The sequence below is a fragment of the Pelodiscus sinensis genome, chromosome 6, assembly GCF_049634645.1.
Source record: "Pelodiscus sinensis isolate JC-2024 chromosome 6, ASM4963464v1, whole genome shotgun sequence".
NCBI classification, from domain to species: Eukaryota; Metazoa; Chordata; order Testudines; family Trionychidae; genus Pelodiscus; species Pelodiscus sinensis.
In genome coordinates, this window is record NC_134716.1 from 18,281,161 (window position 1) to 18,307,043 (window position 25,883).

Consider the following 25,883-nt stretch of genomic DNA (forward strand, 5'->3'; position numbering starts at 1 on the left):
GGCACCTCAGTGGATGTTGACTGACTGTTCGTCCCGCTCTGGCCCCATAGCGGGGCCCGGGGACTGGTTGTGGGGAAGTGGCGGAGTCAGCTGCCGCCTGGGGACCATTACACCCTGCAATAAATTCCACTGTTAACTCCGTCCTAAGGATGTTAAGTACTGGGTAATTGACTAATCAAATAGTCGATGCACTTTGCATCGACTATTCGATTAGTAGAAAGGGCACCTCTGCCTTTGAAGTATTGTTACACTTCAAAGGTGAAAGCGCTGCATGAAGCACAGGGTCAGGTGGTGACTCCCCTGCTGATCCTGGGCTCCATGCAGTGCTGCTGCGGCATTTCAAAACAGCAGCGCTTTGTGGAACCTGGGGTTAGCTGGACAGTCCCCAGCTGATTCTGGGCTGCACATGGCACTGCCGCTTTGAAACGCCATGTGCAGTCTTGGGCTTTTCAAAGCGGCAGTGCCGCGTGGAGCCTGGGGTCTGGTTCCGAGCTTCAAGCAGCTCTGCTGCTTTGAAGTACCCCCTCGTCTTCCCTCCCTTTGCTGCCTCTATTTGATAGAGGCGGCTGGGCGGGGCGGGGGGGGGGGGGGGAGAAGCGGAGGGAGAGAAAGAAGAAAAGCAACTAGTCAACTATCCTGTCAACTATCCAATAAGTATTTGCTTATTGGATAGTCAGCTAGTCAACTAGTCCTCCACATCCCTACTTTGTCCACACATCTATACAAGCAACACCGTCACAAGACCTAACCACATAAGCCACAACATCAGAGGCTCATACAGCTGCATATCTAAGGTGATATATGCCATCAAGTGCCAGCAATGCATCTCTGCCATGCATGTAGGTCAAACTGAACAGTCTCTACCATAAAAGTTAAATGGACACAATTGGGATATCGAAAATGGTAATACACAAAAATGTGCAGGAGCACATTTTAACCTACCTTGCGCACTCATTAATGGATTTAAAAGTAGCCATTCTTCTATAAAGGAATTTCAGAACCCAACTATAGAGAAAAACTGAGGAACTGGCCTTCATATGCAAATCTGACACTATCTCTCTTGGCTCGAACAAAGACATGAACTGGATGGGCTGTTATATTAAAAAACTAAAATGACATCAAAAGCTGAGAATGGGACACTTACAGCCCACTCAATTAGCCTCATTAGCACCAGCACTACAATTAACAGGTATTCTTTCCCTCCCTCTCTCCCTTCTTTTTCTGTTATATATTGGGAGGTTTCCCCTTTTTTCTCCACTCATCTGAGGAAGTGGGTTTTGCCCATGAAAGCTCATAATACTATATCTATATTTTCAAAGAAATCATAGAATCATAGAGCCGGAAGAGACTTCAGGAGGTCATCAAGTCCAGCCCCAGCACCGGCTCTGCTTTTCCCCCCTTCCCCTGGCTGTCTGTAGGAAGCAGCAAGTTGGGGCAGGTGGGTCTCTAATGTGCTACAGGACTACTTGTTTTTTAACAACTGATGAGTTGGGAAAAAAGAACAAAGGTGGGAGGGCAGGAAAAAGCTGTATACAAAAGAGCAGGAGGGGAGTGGCAGAAAGGGTTAAAAACCAAGGGGACAGACAAAATGTGGAGGTAAAGACTAAAGAAGTAGGCTCTCTCCAAGAGAGCTGAGAATAGAGTGGGTCGTGGGGTGAGACGGGTAGAAGTTTCCTGCTGGCGCCAAAGAACAACGAAGCTTGAGACAGCAGGAGGGGGAGGGGAAAGCTGGGGAAGCAGGTACTTTCAGAGGCCAGAGGAATGGGAGCTGTTGCAAGGGAGAGTGAGGTGACTGCAACAACCTGCTTCCAAGTCACAGGAAGGACGAAGCAGGGGACCCCTCCCCCTCAAAATCACATGACTTGTGATAAATTTGAGAGAGTTGGCAACGTTGCATTCTAAGAAAAATGCACATAAATAAGCTACAGGATGACCTGCAAATACAGGAAACAGTTGTTCAAAAAGGGCTCTTTACAGGGGTTCAGTCACTTAGACACACTCTAAATTAAAAAAAAAAAAAAAAAACAAGAAAAAAAACCTGGTTTCGGTTTTCCAAGAAACAGCACATTAAACAAAGGCGCTTGGTAAGTGGTTACAACTGAATTCATGACACTGTAGAAAACAAGCCTAGACATGCAGCATTCAGGCTTAAGAAGCAGTACAAAACTGCCAGAAGCTAAGCTAAAAGAATGACGAATTTTCCCACAAGACTATTCTAAAATGATAGGGGATGAAATGAGCAGTTACACATGCAGTCTGTTTACAAAATGCTGGCATTAAATTCACATGTTTTCAAAAAGATAGAGGTGCACCATTTTAGAATCCCTCATTTGCTAAAATATTTTCAGATATATGGATAATAAAGGAATGCAGTTTGCAGTGCAGGGACTCTTTGGGAAGCACTCTAAACACTATACCCTCATTAGGATTCTTGGGAAACCAGAAATGTAATTAACAACCTTTCTTTTTTTAAAAAACTCTCCATGGATTTATTCCACTCTCTTTCCTTGTCCCTTGTGTACATTTCCCGGTTCTCCTACTATTTGACTGTACTGTTCTCTATTTGGTCCCTTTGCTACACAGTCTCACCATTGCACTACAGGTTGAACCTCTGAAATCTGGGACTCTCCGGTCTGTCAGCATCTGTGGTCTGGCAGGATAACAGATGTTGCTAGATCAGAGAGCCCTGGTGCCTGGGAGTGTGAATTCCGTCCCCAAGGAGCCCCGGCTGGGTGGGGCAGCAGCTGGACTGGGAAGCCCCATCTCCAGGAATCCCCGGCATACAAAGCAGCAGCAGGGAAGCCAGCAAGCCCATTCCCGGGGATTTCTGATCAGGTGGGGGAGAAGCGGGCTGCAGGGCTGGGGAGCTCCATCCCTGAGAAGCCACAGTGGGTAGGAGCCCAAGTCCAAGCTCTGCAGGCTGGAGCCAGCAGGAAGGCAGTAGCAGTGGGTCTGGAGTGGAGCCAGCTGCAGGGAGGGGGAGTGTCCTGGGAGGCCAGTGGGAGGGACCTCCCCTGGTCTGGCAAATTCCCTCATTCAGGAACGGTCAGTTCCTGAGGGTGCCAGATAAGGGAGGTCCAACCTGTATTTCTGCAAAAAAGTCTTTTCCTACATAGATCCTAGCTATAGCAGTCTTCCTGCATCTCCCCATCTTAATTCAGATCTCTGCTGATTATTTTTCTTAAGCAGATGCTTGAGTTTCATGTGTGATGGAATAATATACTGCTATATTCTCACATCACTCTAACATTTGTACAGAATATACCTTGTAAGGTATCATTTGCAAACTAAAAACTCAATGGTCAATAATACTATTGTAAAAGTTATGCAAAATTATGAACAGTATCTGAAATCATGACTGAAATCCATTTGCTGACTGGCTGCTGAGGTCAAAATTGCACTGGATCAGGACTATGGCTACACACAGACTCTCAGGATGTGACCTGCATGCTGTTAGACTACTTGTAAGTGGCCCAGTTGGGAACTACAGTAGCATGATAATGTACCCAATGTTGCAGAGTCTGGGTGACACAGTCCCCCACTGGTCTGGACTGCACCCCAAATGTCAAACTACTCCTCATTTGTTGAAACCCTCCACCCCACAATTTCACAGCCATTATTCACAGATAGAGTAAATCAGCATCTAGCAACAAATTGAACTTTAATGGCTCCTAAACACACCATAGAAGTGCTTGGGTGAGCATCAAGAATAAAAATCCATTCACTCATTAACAACCTCTATTTGAATAGAGTCCATCAGATCATTTAGTCCGAGACAAAAAAAATAGATACATGGTGAAAATACATTGTCTTCAACTCCTGAATCACAAGGCTCACGCATCCAACACATCTTTAAGTAAATTAGTTGCTTAGTTTTAGGAATGGACAATGTGAAGATGACTACACAATTAACTGATAAGCCTGGGCTTATCAGTTAATCTTGTAGACTACACGCATTCCCCCCACCCTTGTTGCCTCTGTATTTGAAGCAGCAAGAGGGAGGGAGGTGGGAGGCAGCTTTTAAGCACCTCCCCACAAGAACTGGATGTGCCTGCCCCCCTCCACTCCTGTGTTGCTGACTCTGATAGAGGCAGCAGTGCAGAGGATGAAGGGGGCCAGGTGGGAGCCAATACAAGTGAGGAATCAGCTTTTAAAGCTGGCTCGCTGCATGTGCCAGCTCTGTGGACCTGCCTGCCCCAGCCTGCTGCCTCCTACAGACAGCCGGGGGAATGGGAGAAAGGTGGAGCTGGTGCTGGTGGGAGCTCTCTGCGAGCACAGGCTCCGTGGAGCTGCCTGCCTTCCCTGTGCTGCTTCCTCTATCAGCCAATGAAAAATCCTCAGTGACTCTTGTGCAGTTGGGCCATAGTAAATAAGGCACCTAACTTACCAGATAGAGCAGGGTTTCCCAACCTATGGGTTGGGACCCAAAAATGGGCTGCCATTACGTTTCAACAGGGTCGACAAGTGTCTCCTCAGGTGGCTCTGCCCTCCCTACTCCCCCCGTTTTGAATTGCCTTGGGTCACCAAGTCTTCCGGAATTGTCAAAATGGGTCCCCACCTGAAAAAGGTTGGGAACCGCTGAGATTGAGGGATCTCTTATATCCCTCTGATTCAAAATTCTATAAAAGAGTTTTCAAATAAATTTTCTTGTAGCATAACTCATATATGGACGCCATGACAGTCTGAGATGATTCATTCACTACTTTGAGAATTACACAACCCAAAAGTCACCTCACAGAATTCTAAAGCTGCTTGTCCTTTGAAAGAGGAACTTACTGTATAACACAACTGCTCCACTGTGTGTGTGCACATTTTTTTTGTGCTGGAGGGAGGAGAATTGGGGAAAAACATGTGAAATTGAAACAATATTTTCCTGTGTGTCAACCAACCAAAATTTATAAGATCCAGATTATCCTTGAACAAATAACGTTAAAAAATCGCTAGTTTTGTGTCAACGAATTCTTGTTCATTCTCCAGAGATTTCCTGAGCTAAAAATAAAACCTTGCCAAAATTCTTTCCAACACTTTTACAGTTTTTAGAATTCTACACACAATTCAAATAGACCTAGTTCCTGTCCTACTTCATAATTTAGCAAAGCTCAAATCTTTGTTAAGTTAAAAACAGTTCATCAAGATGAAATTATTGCTTTTGTTTTTGTTATTTTAGAGAAGACCATAAATCAAGTCTGCTACACCAAAAATAATTCTGAAGACTTTCTAAAAGAAAGAGATGTAGCCATGTTAGTATGAACTTGGTAAAACAAAAAAGCAGTCATGTATCACTTTAAAGACTAACAAGATGGTTTATTAGGTGATGAGCTTTCATGGGGCAGACCCACTTCTTCAGATCAAGAACTTAGTACTAATTTTCCTAGAGCTACCATCACTGCAAGTTTACATCCATACGCAAAATGACTATGGAAACTTGTGAATGTCACCTACAGAAGTCAGTAAGAGCTATGGATGCATAATGCCTTTGAAAATCAGCCCTCTTTTATTTAGGTCCCTAAATATGATATGGGTGTCTAAATTTAGGTACCCGATTTTGAAAATGATAGCCTTGGTTGTTTACTATCTCAATAAAGATCTGCTAACTTGGTTGTCACTGCATCTATGTTTACCAAATATGCACTCAGGACATTTGTCCAAAGTAAAATCTTGGAAACATTTACCTGCACACTTAGGATTCAGAACATTGTGATTTGAGCCCATCTCTAATACAGATATTGCTCTACATGATCAGGGTTAGTGTTAGAGAGACAGGGACTGGTTAACTTCAGTGGTTATAGCCTGTAACATTGCTCCCTTTACACACAATGGAGCATGTACACCAGCTACCCTGTAATATACCCTCAGTCAGCATGTGTCTCTGCACAGTGTGCAGAATCCCTCTTTCCCCCAAGTACCTGTTGTACAGACACACAAGCTGGCTCCAGCAGCCGGCCACTTTGAATGACATGTAGGGATGCGGCAGCCAGATAGCCTGCCTGAGGTTACCACGAGGCTCTTGGCTGGGAGTCGCCTAGGGTAAGTGCCTGCCAGCCATAGCCTGCACTTGGCACCACAGCCCCTACTATACCCCTAACCCAGATCACAATCTCTTCCTGCCCCAGGTCACAACCCAAACCCTCTACTCCTCCCCCATTTCCCTCCCCTATGTCAGAATCCTTTCCTGCTCCCAACTCCTCTCCCAAATCCTGCACTCTCTCTGCATCCCAATCTCCTATCCCAGATCACAACCCCCCTCCTTCACCCAAACACCCTCCCAAACCCCAAATCTGCTCCTGCATCCAAATCCCCTGCCCAGAGCTCTCTCCTGCACCCAACTTGTCCCAGACCCTGTACCCCCTCCATTAATATCATAGAAAAGTGTGGCCCTTGACCACTCACCAAATTCTCTGGAGTGCACCCCTCCCCCCATCAAAAATTATCGCCCACCCCTGTACAGCACTTACCACAGTGGTTTTGTTGCAGGCCTCTAGATGGCATCATAATACAATAATAAAATCATCAAGATCACTCCCTCCATGAAATGAAGTCAACCCCCCCCCATAAGAAGTTCCCTTTTTGGCTCCAATAAGACTGCAAGTTCAAGCCAACAAGCCTTAAATGTTTATTAACTATGATCAGCAGCATCACCAAGGAGCCCCAGTCATGGAGCAGGAGCCCTCTGTGCAAACATAACAAAAAGACATTTTCTGTCCTAATCCATTTGCAATTTAAGATAAAAACAAATGTGACTGGATGGCTTTACTTTACAAAACATCATGTTGCTCCTTTACCTGTCAATGAACTGGTCAATCATAACAATATCTCCAGGCTGTATTTCTTCTCTTAATGAACCACAGGCAGTAGTTACTAAAATATGAGTACAACGCTCTTCTTTCAATGCCCAGATGTTGGCACGGAAGTTGACATTTGTTGGCATAATAGTATGATGTCTTCCATGCCTGGAAAGACAAGCGGGAAGCAAGATAAGAAAACTCAAAAGGTAAATAAAAAGTACCCACCTATTTAAAAAAAATTAGATTTCTGAAAACTTGACGTTGACAGTACTCAACTTCCCATATACCATACTCCATTTATAGGATTTAGTTGTGCATGAGGTCCCCCACAAAAATTGAGTCTCTAGGTTCCATTCACTTGGCTCCCATTATTACTTTTAGTATCATGTTCCAGTGCTGTTATAATAAAAGTGGCTCTGTGATACTGTGGTATTCTTCCCCTCTCACTCATCCCCTCACCAGCACTAGATATACTTAATGTTATACATATAAAGGTTGTTTTTGTGTTAGCATTATGAGCACCATCTGGTATCTTAAAGTCAAGTTGAGTTCCTTCATTTCTTACAACTTTGCTAGTAAAGATAAGATTCTACATTCTACACTCAGAATAAAACCAGCAATGTCTAATGATAAAATGGGCAGAAGAGCATCTAATTCGCCTTTCCATCCACAGCTTCCACAGAGTTAATATAGTAAAATAAAAAAAATATGCTAAGGAGGGGGGGATATATTACACCCCAATCTTCTTGAAAAACATGGTATTTCCTAAATCAAGTATCAGAGGGGTAGCCGTGTTAGTCTGGATCAGCAAAAGTGACAAGGAATCCTGTGGCACCTTACAGACTAACAGATGTATTGGAGCATAAGCTTTCATGAGCAAAGACTCACTTCGTCAGATGCATGAAATCAGTGTTTCTCAACCTATTTTTTATGAAGTACCCTTTTAAAAAAAAGCATAAGTGCCCCCAGTACCTACAGTTTTGAGACACATCAAATTTTTTTCTACCATTGCAACACATTTGTTTAAACAACTTAATCGTAGCTGGGCGGGCGATTAAATTTTTGGGTGTAAAAAGTACAAAAATAATAAAGCGCTGTAAAACTTTAAACAAAAATTCAATTTTCTCCAAATTTCAGTTGTGTTAACCTACCCCCCAGACTTCTCTCAAGTACCCCTAAGGGTACGTGTACCACTGGTTGAGAAACACTGTCCTAAATCATGGTAGGAAAGATGTCTGACTAAGTCTTTCCTTCTCCTTCTTTGGAAGACAATGCTATATGGACCCTTGAGCTAGGTCTACACTAGGGATGTTAAATTTTGATTAATCAGCTAATCAGGAATTTCCATTTACTACTCAATTAGTTGATAAAGGGCTCTATCCCATTGTGCCTCTTCCTTTGAAATGTACAAGAGCCACCCAAAAAATGAGTACAAGATCTTTCAAAAAAGGGGTGTGTTTTTTTGAAAGAACCGTGTCTAGATGTCGGTTTCACTTTCGAAAAGCCCCTTTTCAAAAGAACATGTGGCTGCCATTATGCAAATGAAGTGCAGGAAATTCAAATCCCGGCTTCCTTTGCAATTTCGATCTGTCTAATTTACATCCCTCTTTCGAAAGAGGGATGTAGTCTACACATGCCCTAAGTCTACACTAGGGATATAAAATTCTGTTTAATTGGTTAAATGGTTAAATGCAGTGCTGACACTGTGTTTAATCAATTAAAGGGGTGGTGGTCAGGGGCAGGGCTACTCCAGCAGAGCTGGGGAGCCCCCCCGCCTGCTGAGGTCAGACTAGAGTGGCATCTGCCGCATGAAGGAGCTACCGCAGCCACACACACACACACCCCATACAGGGGCTGCCAGCTGAAAGAGCGCACAGACTGGGAGCTGACAGCTCCACGCAGGGGGCCCAGCGAGGCTGCTCCTGGGTACTGGTTATTCATGATGACCAGTAAACATCATCCATTAAGGGTGACGCTTACCAGGTAACTGTTTAACCAGTTACCCATTCATATCCCAAGTCTACACTAAAATCTTACATCCAGGTTTGATAAACTAGTGTCTACTATGGCTTACCCAGCATCTTCAGAATGGTAAGACAGTCCATTTTTAGACAACAACACAACAGTCAAACAGTATGTCAAAAGAATTTTGAACCTAGGGATGTAAAAGTATAACCATTTAAATGGTTAACTGATAAGCCTGGGTTTATTGCTCACCATTAATGGCTACACGCAAGCTCCTGCCCCGCTCCTGAGGAGCCAGTGCTTTCCCGTGCTGCTGCCTCTGTATCAGAGGCAGCAGCACAGGGCAGTAGCCAGCTCCCTGGGAGCAGGATGGAAGGCAGGAGCCGGTATACACTACAATCCAGCTGCTGCCCCATGCTGGAGGTACATGTAACTGCTGAGATTTTCAGTGGTTATGCGGTTACCCAATTATCCTCTTTTTAACATCCCTATTTGAATCCATGTCAGTCCAGACAGTCAAGTTCTACACTGATCGAGGTATACGGGAGAGTCATGTTCAATGCTCACTGTCAAACAAGCAGAACAAAAATAATATGGTGTATGCCCAATATCAGGATAAGGCTACCAGGATTTTTTTGGGGGGGGAAGGTCCTTGGGAATCGTAGTATATATTTTAAAAAATATATATAAAAGCATGCATATATACACTATAAGTTCCAGTTTGTATATCTGTCTCTCAGAGTACAATTTTCTTGCTGGACAGAGGAATAGGGATGCCAACATGTAGTTGACTACACAATTAACTGAGAAGCCTGGGTAGGAGGGAGTCGATACGTGTGGGGAGCCTGCCCCCCTGCCCTTGCTGCCACCTACAGAGGCAGTGAGGGGAGACAGGTAGGAGCCTATGCTGGTGGGAGCCCGCTTAAAAGCTGGTTTCCCTGCAGCACAAGCTCCACAGTGCCACCTACTGCCCGCCCCACGTGGCTGCCTCTGATAGAGGGGAAGGGAAGCTGCCACAAAGCAGCCTGTATCCATAGCAATCTGGGCCGACCGTGGACAGAAGCTGGTCCGCGGCAGCAGCCTCTGCTGGGGGGGGGGGGGGAGGGAGGTCCAAACTCCCCACAGACAGGGGCTGCTGCCTCTATCAGGCAGGCAGCCTGTCTGTGTGGGGAGCTGGTTTTTAAACTGGCTCTCCTGGCAGTCCAGCCCCTGCCTGCCATCCCACACTGCTGCTTGATACAGAGGCAGCAGCACAAAGTGGCAGGAGGCTCCCCAGGAGCACACTGGATGCTGGGCCCACCCCCGGGGAGTCTCAAATAGTCGTGCAACTGCAAAGATTTCATGACTATTAAACGACACGATATCTAACATCCCTAGAGGGGGAGGGAGGAGTAGTAAAAACACATTAAGTCATAGATTGCAGAGAAAAAAAACAGTTACCTTGTAACAGGGCAGCTGCCCTGTACTGGCCCCTTAAGAGCCAAACCCCAGCCTGGAGCAGGCCCGGGGAGTTCAGCCCAGCTGGGCGGCGTTGGCCAATTAAGGCCCAGCTGGGGGCTATAAAAGGGCAGGGCTGCTTCAGCCAAGGGAGAGTGAGCCTGGCTGCCGAGGGAGCAGGACGCTCTCTGGAGCTAGGGCAGGGCTAGAGAGTCAGGCTGGGCCAGGGCGCTCGGACAGCCAACCGGCCAGCCTGCTAGGCCTGTGGCAAGGCCGTGAGCCTGGCTGCCGAGGGAGCAGGACGCTCTCTGGAGCTAGGGCAGGGCTAGAGAGTCAGGCTGGGCCAGGGCGCTTGGACAGCCAACCAGACAGTCTGCTAGGCCTGTGGCAAGGCCGTGAGCCGGGCTGCCGAGGGAGCAGGACGCTCTCTGGAGCTGGGGCAGGGCTAGAGACTCAGGCTGGGCCAGGGCGCTCGGACAGCCAACCGGCCAGCCTGCTAGGCCTGCGAACAGGCCTGCTGAAGAGACACCAATCCCCCGGAAGGGGGGCTCAGAGCGAGTGACTTGGGCACTGCCGGAGGGCAGTGTGGCGAAGAGAGCAACGCAACTAGAAGAATCCAGAGGGGAAACGCCACGTGAGCGGAGGCCGGTGCGGGCGGAATGGACTGATTCCGGGGACAGATGACGGACCCCCGCTACGGTGGTGAGTGACCCCCTCACATACCTAAACATGAGTGCAAGGAAAGGACCAAAGTCTCCCCAGACTAGCAATACAAATGGGATATCAGTTTGACAGTATTGTATTTCAAAGTAACATGGGGGAGGTAGCAACACAGCCCCCAGTCATATTAATGGGAGTTGCATGGATAAATCCTTGGATATAATACAGGTTTTACCAGAGGATAGAATTTAGCTTATTTTGACCAAAATAACTAAGGAAACAGTAATTACATGAAGTGTCATGGTAAGTGATATGGCTAACCCCAAATTCTTCAGCTCACCCAATTTACTGATTTCTTCTGTTACCTAGAATGTCTTTCAGTTTTCAGGGTTTATGTAATAGGACATTTTATCTTATTACAGGGAAATATTCCATAACCTCTTCTTTAATAAAACTAGATATTTAAGGCCTTGAAAAGAATCAAAAGGGAAAAAGTTCAGTGGAAACAAAGCAAAAGACAAAGAGCACCCAAAGAAATAAATATAGGAGAGATCCAGCCAGATGTGATAGCCACACTCAGCAACTGCAATTGGCCACAATAGAACTTAGAGACAAAAAAGAGGAAAATAAAATAACAAAGACAGACAAAACAGAAACCACCCTCTAGCAAACCAGCTCTAGCAATACTCCCTCTAATCCAGTGGTTCTTAAGCTTTTTGGCCAATGGAAAACCTGGCTCAATGTATACCTTTCCGCCAACCACCAGTTGCTAATGGAAACTTACCGCTAATTACATAATTATGCCCAAGCCATTTTGCTACTGCTGCAGCTAGAGAGGCTGGTTTAAATTATTAAACAAATTAAGCGTTTTAACTTGCTCATGTTAATTTATCAAACTTCATTTATATCCAACACATAAGGTTTCAATATCTTCTGTATGGAGGATGTGGGGAAACTTTATTGTGTCAGGGGGCCACTGACCCACAGAAAAATGAGTTGGGGGACTACACAGGAGAGAAGGAAAAAAACTCCTCCAAAACCCGCACTGATGTGGCCCTCAACCGAGGCACCTCACTTGTCTGGCATTCCAGCAACACGGGGCAAGGGGAAGGGAAGGGACAGGGAGGACTGAGGTTCAGGGCTTCCCATAGGCCAGATTTACTTTTCTGGCATTCCAGAGTTAGGATTTTATGAACCCCTTCAGGCTCTGGGGTGGGAACAAAAATGAGAGGTTCAGTGTGTGGGAAAGGGCTATTAGTGAATGGGGTAGGGATGAGTGCAGGATCTGGGAGGGAGGTGGGGTGCAAGGTCTGGGTGGGAGGTAGGATGCAGAAGCAGGCTGGGAGTAGGCTGTCTGGCGAGGGGCAGGGAGATGGGGGCAGGGAGTGCCTGGGTCTAAAGCTGGGGGGTTGAGTGACTGAGAGGGTTCAGGGAAATGGAGGGGCAGGTGGTAGGGAGGGTGAGCGTGGCACAGCAAGGCAGGAGTGGGTGAGTAGGTGACCTCGGGGTGTCTAACCCTGCAGAGGATGGGGTCCTGCAGGAGTCCAGCCCATGATGCCCTCAGGGGCTGAGTTGCTGCTCGGCCCCTCCTCCCAGACCAAGTACCCAAGGGTATAAAGCCTAGAAGGACCCTGAGCCCCCCCCTGCCTCCTGCATTTGTGGGGTCCTCAGTCCCAGCGTCACCTGCTCTCACCGCTGCCGGGCACAGCCCAACCCAACCTACTGCTGGGGGGGAGGGAGAGCGCCAGCCACTCGCGCACCACGAGAGCCCATCCTGCCCACCCACGCCCCGTGCAGCCCAACCTGCTACCTGACCCGGTGGACCAACTGAGGGACACACTGCTCTTTCCATGGTGGCAGCGCTCCTCCACATGTAGCTCCGCAGCCCATGTGTGCGGGGGGAGGAGTTTTCTTTCTTCACCTCCCCGCCTGCCACCCGGAGTTGGTGCTGTAGCCTCCTGGCTGCACACTGATCACGAGGCTGCAGCGGCTGTGCGGGCTCCCCGTTGCATGGGGGAGGACAGAGTGTGAGCTCCCGTCGCAGGCCACCTGGGAGGCAGCTCCGGAGCACTAGTGGTCCCTAGACTGCACTTTGAGAACCACTGCTCTAATCTTTTCCTTCCATGTGCAGAATACATTTCGTTATATGCACTGAAGCACGTGCAAATGTGCACCACCAGCAGAAACACTACGTAGTTGCTTTACTAATCAGCTGGGGGGCACTGGGATTCCTGAGTGGCTGCACAAGCACCCAGCTTACATCACACTGCCCACCACTCTCAAACAGTAACCTATTAACACACGGGCCATATCCACCTTCAAGAATTGTAAACTTAATTCTGTATATAAAATGGAGATGGCCCAGCTGATCCTGGGCTCTGCACGGCATTTCAAAGCAGCAGCATTGCACAGAGCCCAGGATCAGCTGGGGACTTCCCAGCTGACTTCGGGTTCCATGGAAATGCTGGATGGAAGCCGGGGTCAGTTAGGGAGCCCTCAGCTAACTCTGGACTCCATGTGGTGCTGCCGCTTTGAAACACTGTGGCAGTGTTTTAAAGGGGCAGTGCCGCATGGAGCCAGGGATCTGTAGAGAATCAACAAATATAGTGCTTTGGCCACGTGACAGGGCATCCCAAGGATGAAACCAAGCAAGAGTCCTGAGCCAACAATAACAACATCTGCCTGAGTCAACGACCTTCGAGAATGCTGTGTTTGGGACTGTGAAGAAGCACAGTTTATAAAAAGCAGGATGTGGACTTTTGGGAAGTTTGAGAGGGTATAAAGATAGTTGTAATCTTGCAATAAAACAATTTCGTGCTTGCACCGACTGGAGTCCGTGCCTTCATACACCACAAATGGCGCCCGATACAGGGCTTGAAGTGAACGAGTGATTTGACTGGTGGTGTATCCGCGGCTGGATGGAGGATAAATTGTTGAGAGGAGCTCCCAAAATTACTGACATCACCACTTGCAGGACGAACAGGTGAGCAGCCGCGGGCAGAATAACAGTATGGCGCAGTCTGCCACGAAAGAGCAAAACCTGCAGCTTGAGATTTTGTAGCGCATTGTGAAGGAACAGGGGTTTACGGTTTCCCCTGTACAGCTGGTTCAGCTGTTGGTTTGGATACGAGACCATTGCCCGTGGTTCCCGGAAGGGGGTTCTTATGATTTGACCTTCTGGAAGAAGGTGGGCAAGGAATTGAGAACCTCTGAACATCTTGCATTATCCCTCCCAAAAAGGATCATAGTAACGTGGCGAACTGTTTATACAGCCATACGGGCATTGCATCCCGCCGACTAGGTCCTGAAGGAAGCGTTGGCAACATTTGATCCCAGGCTATATCATGACCCAGAGGATCCCTTGTCCCCTCCCCCGAAACCCTCCGGGGAGGATTGTGAGCCAGTGTACGCCACGGTCCCGGTCTCCCCGGACCCTGACGACTTGTGCCTTGGCCCTGAGGACAGTGAATCTGAGGACGGCGGGCCCGAGGACCCCTTTGACACAGGGACGGCGGCGGTCGGCGTAGGATCTGACTCGTACCCACCGCTCGAGCCTGTCAAGGCCCTGGCGGCATCTGCGCCGACGGTGGAGCAAATTTTACACTCAGAGGCTACGAGCTGTTTCTCGGTCCTCGATTGTAGCCCCTCCGCCTTTTGCCCCAGCATTAGCTCCCGCTTCTTCATACAGGTCCACAAGCCACACGGTCGCTCCATATGGGCCCCCCTTGGCGGCGCCCTCGCAGAATGAACAGGCAGGGGTTTTATCTGAATGCCGACGTGAGGCTCTTCGGCGAGGAGATGTGCAGCTTCTACAGGCTTTTCCAATTGTATATGCGCCCCAACGGCCCTCCCGTCATAAGGCTTTGCCATATAAACTCGTAAAAGAGTTGCGCAAATCTGTGAAGGATTATGGATTACAGTCTTCTTATACGATGAATTTGGTTGTGGCTATTATGGAGTCATGTGTTATGGCCCCGCATGATTGGCGCGCGCTATTACGCCTGCTACTTAGCCCGGCGCAGTATGCAGTTTGGGACACCGAGTATCGTGACGGTGTTATGTCGCAAGTTATGGATAATATTACCAATGGGGGTCACTACAGAAGAACTGTCTCTATTGTTCCAACTTTTGAGGGGCGACTCTGATTTGTTCTCACCTCATGCTTTAACACCCAAAGCTGTGGCCGCGTTACAGTGCGTAGCGGAAAAAATACAGACGGCCTTTGGTCACCGCCGAGATGCGTACCTTCCAATTCGACTGTTTTTAATCTACCACACGTTTCAGCCTTATGCATTGATTGGCCAGTGGGACAACAGTCCCGTGTCCCCAAACTTATCTTTGCACACCTTGGAGTGGCTTTTTCTTCCGCACTCCTTTTAAAAAACAGTTACCACGGCAACAGATATGCTGGCTCGTCTAATCTTTCAGGGTCGTGTCCGTTGCCAACAACTCACCGGAGCGGATCCTTCTGTCCTTCATATTCCTGTGACGCGCTGATTTTGATTTTTGGCTGTCTCAAAGCCTTAGCTTACAGATTGCGCTGGCCGATTACTTGAGGCGGATCGAGTACACCTTGCCATGCCATCGGCTATTACAATCTTTGCCACAACTGCCTCTGCAGCACTGGACCATGCTTTCTCACATCCCCCTCCCTGGCGCACGCACTGTATTTGTTGATGGCTCAGGGAACACTGGCAAGGCCGTAGTTGTGTGGAGGGACGGCGATGATGCCCCCTGGAACTCGGACGTTTTCCGTGTGCAAGGCTCAACCCAAATTGTTGAGCTCGCCGCGGCTGTGCGTGCTTTTAAACTATTTTCGGAGGAACAGTTAAATATTGTTGTAGACTCGGCATATGTGTCTGGTATAGTACAGCGTTTGGAGAGCTCCTTTCTCAAGGAGGTCAATAATCGCCTCCTCTTTCAGCTCCTTTTGCAATTGTCATGCCTTTTATTGGCTCGGACACATCTGTACTTTGTGGTCCATATTCGCTCACATACCACTTTACCGGGGCCCATCACGGAGGGTAATGATGTGGCTGATGCCCTGACTATGCCAGTTGTCCGGCCCAATGTGTTACAACAAGCACGACTTTCACATGATTTTTTTCACCAGAATGCTAGATCATTAGCTCAGCAATTTTCCCTTACTAAACAGCAGGCGCAAGATATAGTTCGCACCTGTCCGGATTGCCAGCATTTATCCGCCATACCGGTACCTAGCGGTGTTAACCCGCGAGGCCTACGGGCCAATGAACTTTGGCAGTCTGATGTGACCCATTTTTCCGAATTTGGCAGATTGCGCTATGTACATGTTACTGTTGATACCTTTTCCCACCTTATTGTTGCTACTGCCCATGCGGGAGAAAAGGCTCGTGATGTTGTTCGGCATTGGTTACATTGTTTTGCTGTTATGGGTGTTCCAGTTTCTGTTAAAACTGATAATGGTCCCGCTTATATCTCCCACAAAGTTCAGTCCTTTTTGCAGGATTGGGGTGTAAGCCACACCACAGGCATTCCACACTCCCCCACGGGCCAGGCGATTGTTGAACGCACGCACCGCACTCTCAAGACCCTTCTTGATAAACAAAAAAGGGGGAATCCAGTGGGAATGACCCCACAGGAGCATTTGGACAAAGCTATGTATGTGTTAAACTTTTTTAATCTTTCTAATTTGTCTTTCACGGCAGCACAGCGCCACTTTGGGCGAGACTCTGCGTGGCTGGAGCGGCCACAGATTTACTACAAACACCTGGAATCCGGACAGTGGCAAGGTCCCGTTCCATTAATCACGTGGGGACGTGGGTATGCCTGTGTTTCTCTCCCCTCAGGTCCCTATTGGCTTCCTGTGCGATTTGTTAAGCCAGCCAGGATTGGTACGCTATCGGTGCAAGAGATTCAACTCGAGAATGAAGGGACCGCTGCCGATCCGTAGCGACAAATACATGACGGTCACCGCTGCATTTCTGTGGTTCCTGTGGAGCAGTTTCTGTGTGCATACTGCGACAGCACATTTGTATTGGGCGCACATCATTGATCCCCCCGTATTCAGGCCTGTGACGTGGTGGGATCCCTCACCGCCCATCAGTAACAATGGTACTGACTGGGTGGGAGGGGTGTGGATAACCCCTACAGCGGAACAGGAAACTGAAGTCGTTAATGTTACCAATGTCACCTTTGTCACTGACCTCCCACTGCTTTGCTTTTCTACCCTTTATGACTCAGGTTGTGTGCCCGTGCAGCCACAGTTGCACCTAGTGACGCAGGAGCACGACGGAAGGATTAACTATACCTTACTGAGCATTCCCGGGATGCACGGAAGCGGTAATGACTCTTGGGAGCCATACGCCCCTGATTTGCCCCGCTGCATGATAAAGAGGATATCAGCGGACGCGGCACCGGTTTGGCAGGCATGTCGTGGACGCAGCCCCCTGGTACTCCGGGGCGAATTCGGCACGGTTGTGGATTGGGGCCCTCACGGTATGCTGTGGGATAAAGTGGGCAATCGCACTGTCCCCTTCGGCCGGTATAATCATAGCCTTTCGTGGCATGGGGGAGGCTCTGCCAGTCCTGTGTTACAATTTATTACTAATGGGGATAACGCCACGGCCTCCATGTTACATAAGGGGGTGTGGCGGATAGAGTTAGCATTTATGGGTTATAGTTTAGGGAGTTTGATTTTAGAGAATTATACATCTAACTATATTAAGCAGCAAGATAATAATGTTATGGTTTGTACTTCGCATCCATATGTTTTTGCCTTGGCATAAAATGCAAGTTTTAAGAGATGTAAATTTTCCCATTCTTGTTATCTTGTTATGTTGTCTGAGGTGTGATATAAGACCTGCGTTTCCATGAGTGATAATGTAACCTTTGTGTTCCCTCTTCGACGCCCTGAGTTATGGATTCCTGTTAATCTCACACGAGACTGGGAAGGAGATAGTGGTTTTGGCCATCTTACAAGGTTGCTGCAGGAGGAGATTACTAACACTCGTAGACGTACGAAGCGATTTTTGGGGTGGCTGTTTTTGCTCTCGTGTCGGCAATTATTATTCTTGCTTCTGCCACTGCTGCTATTGCCTCTTTAACTCAGTCGGTTAAGACTGCAAAAATGGTAGGGGAAACTCTAATAAACGTTACACGGGAGTTCCAAACGCAGGAGACCATTGATGAAGAGATATTGGCGCAGCTTGAGGCCCTAGAAGCCGCAGTCATTTGGCTTGGTGATAGGCATGCAGCCTTAAAGACTAGGTTATCTCTGCATTGTGATTGGGAGCACACTGCTGGAGGTCTCTGTGTGACATCCTTCCCCTGGAATTCATCAGTTCATGATTGGAACCTTGTTAAACACCATTTACAGGGTGCCTTTGATGTTTCTTTACGTTCTCATGTTAATTCTTTGCATGCTCAATTAAAGAACCAAATTCAGCAATTGCAAGAATTAACCACACAATAGGTTTTTGCTACTTTGCAATCTGACTTATCTTGGCTTAATCCTACTACGTGGTTTTCTGGATTAAATTTGCGCATGTGGGTGTTTATTGGACTTGCAAGTGGGCTTCTTATTGTACTTTTTATAATTCTTTCTTTACTTTTTTCTTGTATTCGTTCTGCTCAGAAAGTTGAGGCTCGTGTAATGACAATGTTACTTATTAATGGTATTACTTTGTATAAAAGAGGGCGAGCTGTAGAGAATCAACAAATATAGTGCTTTGGCCGCGTGACAGGGCATCCCAAGGACGAAACCAAGCAAGAGTCCTGAGCCAACAATAACAACATCTGCCTGAGTCAACGACCTTCGAGAATGCTGTGTTTGGGACTGTGAAGAAGCACAGTTTATGAAAAGCAGGATGTGGACTTTTGGGAAGTTTGAGAGGGTATAAAGATAGTTGTAATCTTGCAATAAAATGATTTCGTGCTTGCACCGGCCGGAGTCCGTGCCTTCATACACCACAGGGATCAGCTGTGTTGTGCTGCCCCTTTGAAATGTCACCACAGCTTTTCAAAGCGGCAGCACTACACGGAGCCCATACCCCGGGCTCCATGCGGCGCTGATGCTTTGAAGTACTCTCGCTTCCCCTCCCCCCTTGTTTCCTCTATTTGACAGAGGCAGCAAGGGGGGGGAAGGGGGAAGAAGCGACTAGTCAACTTGACTATCTGATAAGTATTTGCTTACTGGATAGTCAACTAGTCCTTAACATCCTTACCAGGGAGACAGGTGGAGCCCCACAGGTGGTAGAGCAGAGACTGCCCAGAGCCGGAGGAGCACTGAGGTATGGTCAGGAGGCAGAGACAAGCCAGCAGGTGATGGCATGGGATGGCAGACAGCAGGCTGGCGGGGCTTCAGAGTACAGTGCAAGCAGAGCAGGACAGGGCCCCTTCTGAGCACAGGCCCAGCTCTATGGAACCCGGTGGCTTTGTAAACCCAGCACTGAGCACCCAAACACTAGCTGCCTCTGACGTTTCTATCTGGCCCATCCAGCTGAAAAGCAGTGTGTGAAAACTTACATCCAGCAGCATGTATGCAGCTGCCAGCACACACACACTCTGTCACATCCCCACCCCCAGTTTGCCTCACTCCTGTCTGTGTGCCACATACACTAACTCACACAATCTGTCAAAGTCTCTCTCTCTCTCTCTCTCTCTCATATTACTGCCCACATGACAGTGACTTAATTAGAGAAAAAGACGACAATAGAAAAGAAAAATATGGGAGATTTCTGTCCCCTTTTCTAATAAAAAAATTAAACCTTGGCTGTATCCATAACGCTAAATCTAATTTTCCCTAGTTTTGCTGGATGATCTCTTAGAAATCTCAAAGATTTATATTGTGAGCTTTCAATCACTAAAGTTTCAGCACAAGCACACACATTGCAGTTCTCCCAATCTCTTAAACAAAATAAACTTTACAACCAAGCATTCACTGGAGATAAACAGGCGTTAACAACAACAAAGTTTTCCAATAGTTTGACTAAAAACCCTTTCCCCTCATAATTGCATAGCCTTCAGTTCCTTGTGATGGCATAACTTCACTGGTTTTACAGACGCGACAGTGCTTTTCAGTGTAGACAACATATCGATTTTTTTTGCAAATAATTTTTAAGGCTGGATTTTCTTTTTCCTTTTATTTTCTATGTAGAGGGTATTCGATAGAATGATTTTGCTGAGGTGTGGGATGAAACCCACTGTTGGTATGTGAACTGCTCGCTGGTCTGGGGTATACCGCATAGCACCTCCCCTCCTGCTGCGGCTGCTGGGAGAGGCATGTCCTGCCCCGCATCTCAGTCAACCAGTGCTGGGCAGAAATGGGGTCTCCTCCCGGATACAGAAGAGTTGTTCACTGTGCAGCGGGAGGGCCACATGGAGCCCAGCACAGCAGCCTTAAGAGCAGCTGCAACCCAGGCAGCAGCACTCAGCTGGTAGTTGGGAGGCACCGCAGGCCTAGGTGAGGGGGGCGGGGCAGGGCTAGTGCTGGAAGGCTCTGGGGGTGGGTGGCTGGGGCTTCTGGCAGACCGGTAACATTTTATTTGAATATCTGTATATCCATAATTTGCATAATGAACATGCAAGTGTATGTTACTGATCTGCCAAAAGTTTGTGAACGTGTTTGCCGGTCCGCAGTATAAAAAAAGTCGTGAACCACTGATCTATAAAATAACCACATGCCTCACAAAAAGGAACTGTGCTATTGATACTTAAGAACCATTTACATGCAAAGTTTTAATCTTCAATTTGTTGTCATCATGACTAGATGTAAATTAGAGTAAAAAAAAAAAAAACCTAGCAAGTGCCCTTACTAAACTCAAACATGGCTGGATAAAATTTCTTCAAAATTCCATCCCCACCTCTCACCATCCTTACAAATGACCCCAGAACGATTTGGAGAAAACTAAATGTCTGAAACAGTTGTCATACATTTTACCACAAATTAAAGGCATAGTACACTTTTACTGTATTTTAATCTCTATTTGAAAACACCACAAAGCAGATTTTTCTACTACTGCAGATGCTTTCATTTTAAACCTGAAACAGTACGGTGCTCATACTTGTCACTGAAAAGTGGATTGTATCCTTGTAGGATCAATTCTGCCTGGAAGCACTACTTAAATCAGAACAGCTTCCAGGCTATAACAGCACTAAAACAACCAGTGGAGGTTGAAATTGAGCTATGGTTTGTGAATGAACAGAGTGTTTACAAGTGTTCCAGGTATCTGAATTACTCTGCAAAGATGGGGACCCATTTTGACAAGTCAGGAAGACTTAGTGACCCAGAGCAATTCAAAAAATGTGTGAATGGCTCTTTAAGAGCCAGCTGGGGAGTCCCCTGGTGACCCTTTTGAAATGTAATGGTGACCTATATTTGGGTCCCGACTCATAGGTTGGGAAACCCTGCTGTAAAGGGACAAAATTATATTATTAAGCTCCTGATTCTTCCCTAACTGAAGTCAATGGAAGTTCTGCCCTTTACAGGTTCAGACCTAAATTTGATAGTCATAAGAAGTAGTTAGTCCTTCTGATAGAAAAAGAAAATATCTAAGACAAACAACTTTATTTAAGAAACAAGAAATACAAAAATCCTTTGAAGAGCTCTTTACCTTGCTAGAAGCACACAGTCAACGTTTTTTATCTTGCCCAAAATCAAAGCATCTGATGGCTGAAAAAAACAAAACAAGTCACAACATGTCAGCATGATTAGAAACATTTACTGATATTTAGACATGATCAATATCACTATGAAAAGAAATGAAAGTTGACTCATTTTCTTCAACTCATAAATAATTGCAACTTAATGTGACATTATCAAAAACAGTCTGGAACTGGAAGGACATGTCTTGCAATTACAGGTTCTCAGCGTATTAATAGCATTGCTAACATCTGAAGTCCAATCACACATTTCACACAGCTGTTCAAACGTAGTAACAGATATGCAGTCCTGTTAGTCTGGTCTTGCTGAAACAAAAGACAGGACTATGCAGCACTTTAAAGACTAACAAGATAGTTTATTAGGTGATGAGCTTTTGTGGGCCAGACCCACTTCCTCAGATCAAATTGTGGAAGAAAATTGGCATGACCATATATACCAAAGGGATACAATCAAAAAAATGTGAAACATATAAAATTGACAAATCAGATTTTAGAGCAGAGGGTGTGTGTGTGGAAGGGAGGGAGGGAGAGGGGAGGTTAGTGTCTATGAGATAATGATATTAGGGGTGATGATTGTGGAAGTTATCTTTGTAATGTGTAAGGTAGTTGGCATCTTTGTTAAGGCCCATTCGTAAAGTGTCAAATTTAAGCATGAATGACAGTTCTGGGCCACTTGGGTCCAGTATTATCCTTTAGCACCTTTGGGTGGGGTTTGTACATGTATCCCAGTCAGCTTATGACTGAGAAAATCAAGGTGTTATGACTACCAAGTGTGGAAGAGAATACAGGAATACATTCCTCCCCACATCCACTGTTCTTTAAACACGATGGCTGTGTCTACACTGGGCCACTTATTCCAGAAAATCAGCCGCTTTTCCGGAATAAGCTGCGAGCTGTCTACACTGGCCCTTGAATTTCTGGAAAAGCAACGATGCTCTACTGTACAAAATCAGCCGCTATTCCGGAAAAACTATTCTGCTCCCGCTCGGGCATAAGTCCTTATTCCGGAACACTGTTCCGGAAAATGGCCAGTGTAGACTGCCCAGTAGTCTTTTCCGGAAAAAAGCCCCGATCGCGAAAATGGCGATCGGGGCTCTTTTCCAGAAAAGCGTGTCTACATTGGCCACAGACGCTTTTCCGGAAAAGCAGCCTGCCAATGTAGACGCTCCTTTTCCGGAAAAACTGAAAACGGAATAGTATTCCGTTTTAAGCATTTCCGGAAATTCATGCCAGTGTAGACACAGCCGATGAGTTTAGAAGCACAATGGAGAACTCTCAGCCCAGGAACGGCACATGATGGTTTTAACCTACCTTTGCACCTTTCCAAATCTGGGCATCTCCATAGCGTATGGAATAATTTAGACAGCCCTGCGGGCCTTTCTAAAGTACAGCAGTCTATGGGTCCCACCAATACTTAGAATACCTGCAATATTACATGCTGGGACCCCATCCTGGTATTCCCCCTACACCAAGATATACAAGGGGATCTTTGGGAGACAGCCTTATGTCTGACTTTTGCTGCTCCTGTGCAGGGAGGAATTCCCCACAATCCAGATTCTGGGCTTTTACAGGCTTTATATTACTCCAGTCCTCTTACCAAGCAAAAGTGGCTGGAGCAAAGGTTGCATGTCTATATGCACATCTGTTTGTTTAGCTAACTGTGTATACCCTACAGTGCGAGCACATAGTAAGAGGCATTCCCTGCTCCAGAACCACAAAGAGCTTTCCATTTAAATAGACTAGCCAGGCAAAAGATGGAAGAAAAGGGGTGGTGTAATTCCCATTTTACAGGTGGGGAATTGAGGCAGAAAAGTGACTTCACATAAGTGTATAAAAACTAGAAATTCAAACTCAAATCTTCCATAATATCTGCAAAATAGGAGACTGAGAGCTGTATACATTACGTATACTGTCTCATGCCAGTACAGTTCATAAGACATACCATATGTGGCAGCAATGGTTATTTTATGAGGAGGAACTTGTGTGGAAACCTAAACCTGTATGTCTTTTTCATGGGGTGTAGTGCCACCTTGTAAGATCCAAAATCTGGAAGGAAAACCATACCTTGCAACCAAAGTGATGTTGAAGAAGACTTTGTGAGTGTAAGGGACACAGGCAATTATGGAGTATGCGTGGATAGTCACAATTGGCAATAGTGGGGAAGTAATAAGGTGGAGGAAAGCTGAATTAGAGGTAGGAATTTGAATTTTCCACCACCCTGTAAAATCTGCAAGAGTAATGGGGAGGGGATGAAGGGGACTTACTCATTTGTATCCTTCCATCTTCCCATCCTTCTCCCAAAACTAAAACAAGCATCTCATATGGAGCCAAGATCCTTTCACTTCTAAGTCAGTGCCTTGAATTCAGGCTAGAATATCATAAACAAAATGGATCACATCTGACAGTTCCTTTACTGTATATGAGATTAGCTGCTGAGTTTAGTAAAATTCTCAGTGGAAATTGTGCATATTGGAAATAATCATTACAGTTGACCTTTTTTATTGGCTGTCTCAGCATTTAATTCGGGGGCTTAATGTACATGGAAGACTTAACTGTCCTCTCACCCTTGGAAAAGTCTTTTCAGATCATTGTCCTGCCAGCATATCCCAAACTGTGTGGGAAGCGTATTCTTTTGCAGTATTCATATGGTTCAGATCCCACAGGATCCCTAAAACCTGTAATCAATCGTACTGAAATCAATGGGCTTCTATGCGGATGTGTCATTTAACAGGCTCAGGACTGTGTGAGTAAATGGGAAGAACTTCAAAATTTGTTAATCTTGTACCTCCCACAAGCAATGAATTAACTTTTTAATGTAAGCATTAGGAAATAAGAAACAATTCAGTTATTTTTTTCCCTGAATTCTATAGTTGTAATTTCATTAGCAATGGGTAAAACCCTGCAAATCTGTGATATCTGCAGATATAAAGCAGATGTGGATGCAGATATCTGTGGCTCATTTTTGCGGATATGGATGTGGATACACATTTTTTTGTCTGCTCAGGGCTCTAGCATTAGGTATTGTATATGCACTGTAACAGCATTTCCCAAACTATGTGCTGAGGCCTGGGGGAAAAAAATACCGGGCCTCAGCGTGGCTGCCAGGAGGGGAGCAGGGCGGGGCGGGCTGGGAGGAGATGTGTGTGTGGGGGGGGGGGGGGGGGGAAACGGCTGCTGGGAAGCAGGATTGGAGGTAGCGGGGCTGTTTGGCAGAGATCGGGGGGCAGCCAGTCGGCGGAAGCAGGGTTGGGAGCAGCGGGGCCATCCCATGGAGATTGGGGGGAGGGGGCTGTCCCGCAGAGAGTGGGGTGGGCGGGCGGCAGAACCAGGGCTGGACGGGTTGTGGGGGGGGGCTGGACGGGAGAGATCAGGAGGAGGAGGACTGGAGAATCAGCCTCCGAAAGCAGGACTGGATGGGGGCAGCGGGCTGGCCAGGGGACGGGTTGGGGGGGCTGGACGGGGGAGATCGTGAGGAGGAGGACAGGAGAACCAGCCGCTGAAAGCAGGGCTGGACACGGGCAGCGGGTCTGGTTGGAGGGAGCGGGGGGGGGGGAGCGGGGAAACCGGCCGCCGGAAGCAGGACTGGACGGGGGCAGCAGGGCTGGATGAGAGAGATTGGGAGGAGAAGGCAGGGGTGGGGAGCGAAACAGCCGGCAGGAAGCGGGACAGACCCAGGCACAAGAGTGAGTCCGGCCCCAGGGATTCCATTTCTCTCCCCCCCCCCCCCCCCATACCCTCCCTTGAGTAGTTGCGAACTGCCTGGCTGGGAGACACTCAGGCAATGTGAGCACATCTACCAGCCAGGCAGTTCGCAGCTACAGACTGATACACCTAATAATAATAAAACTTACCTGATTAGAAAATTTCTCAATTTGTTTCCCAGACAGAACCCTCGAATACCGGACTGTCTGGTACAAAACTGGACACCTGGCAACCCTACCCTTCCTTGCACCCTCCCTCCTAGGCAGATACCCTACCCCCAATCTGCTCCTGCTCTAGCCTCCTTGAATGTCCATGCGGCGCCAGGTCCCCCAAGCCCTGACCCAGGCTGGGCGGATGATGCAGCCGGGTGAAACACTGTAAATGTATTAATTTTTAATTCTTTTTTTTACATGCGTTTATATTTTTGGGCTGCAAAAAACAGTACTGAAAAAAAAATGGGTTCCAACTAAAGTAAAAAGTTTGGGAAACCCTGATCTAGCCAGCTTTCTGTCCATCTTACAGCCCATTTATCCAATCCATATTCCGTTAACTTGCTGGCAAGAATATTGTGGGTGACTGTATCAAAAGCTTTGCTAATGCTGGCACTGGGGGCTTTGGGAGGACCAGAAACAACTTATTTGAATATTCATCATTTGCTTAATGAATATGAAAATATGCAAATGAATGTTCCCA

At 47.0% G+C, this 25,883-nt stretch overlaps 1 protein-coding gene across 2 annotated transcripts in view; it reads right to left on the reverse strand.

Moving 5' to 3' along the window:
* Nucleotides 1-25,883, reverse strand: part of MTAP (methylthioadenosine phosphorylase) — an 88,044-nt gene that overhangs the window by 37,333 nt on the left and 24,828 nt on the right. For both annotated transcript variants that reach the window (XM_075931482.1, XM_075931483.1), the window contains exons 3-4: nt 21,440-21,498; nt 6,783-6,950 (exon numbers count right to left, since the gene is read on the reverse strand). In XM_075931482.1, coding sequence (XP_075787597.1) covers nt 6,783-6,950; nt 21,440-21,498 — 227 coding nt within the window. The remainder of the gene's footprint in view (nt 1-6,782; nt 6,951-21,439; nt 21,499-25,883) is intronic.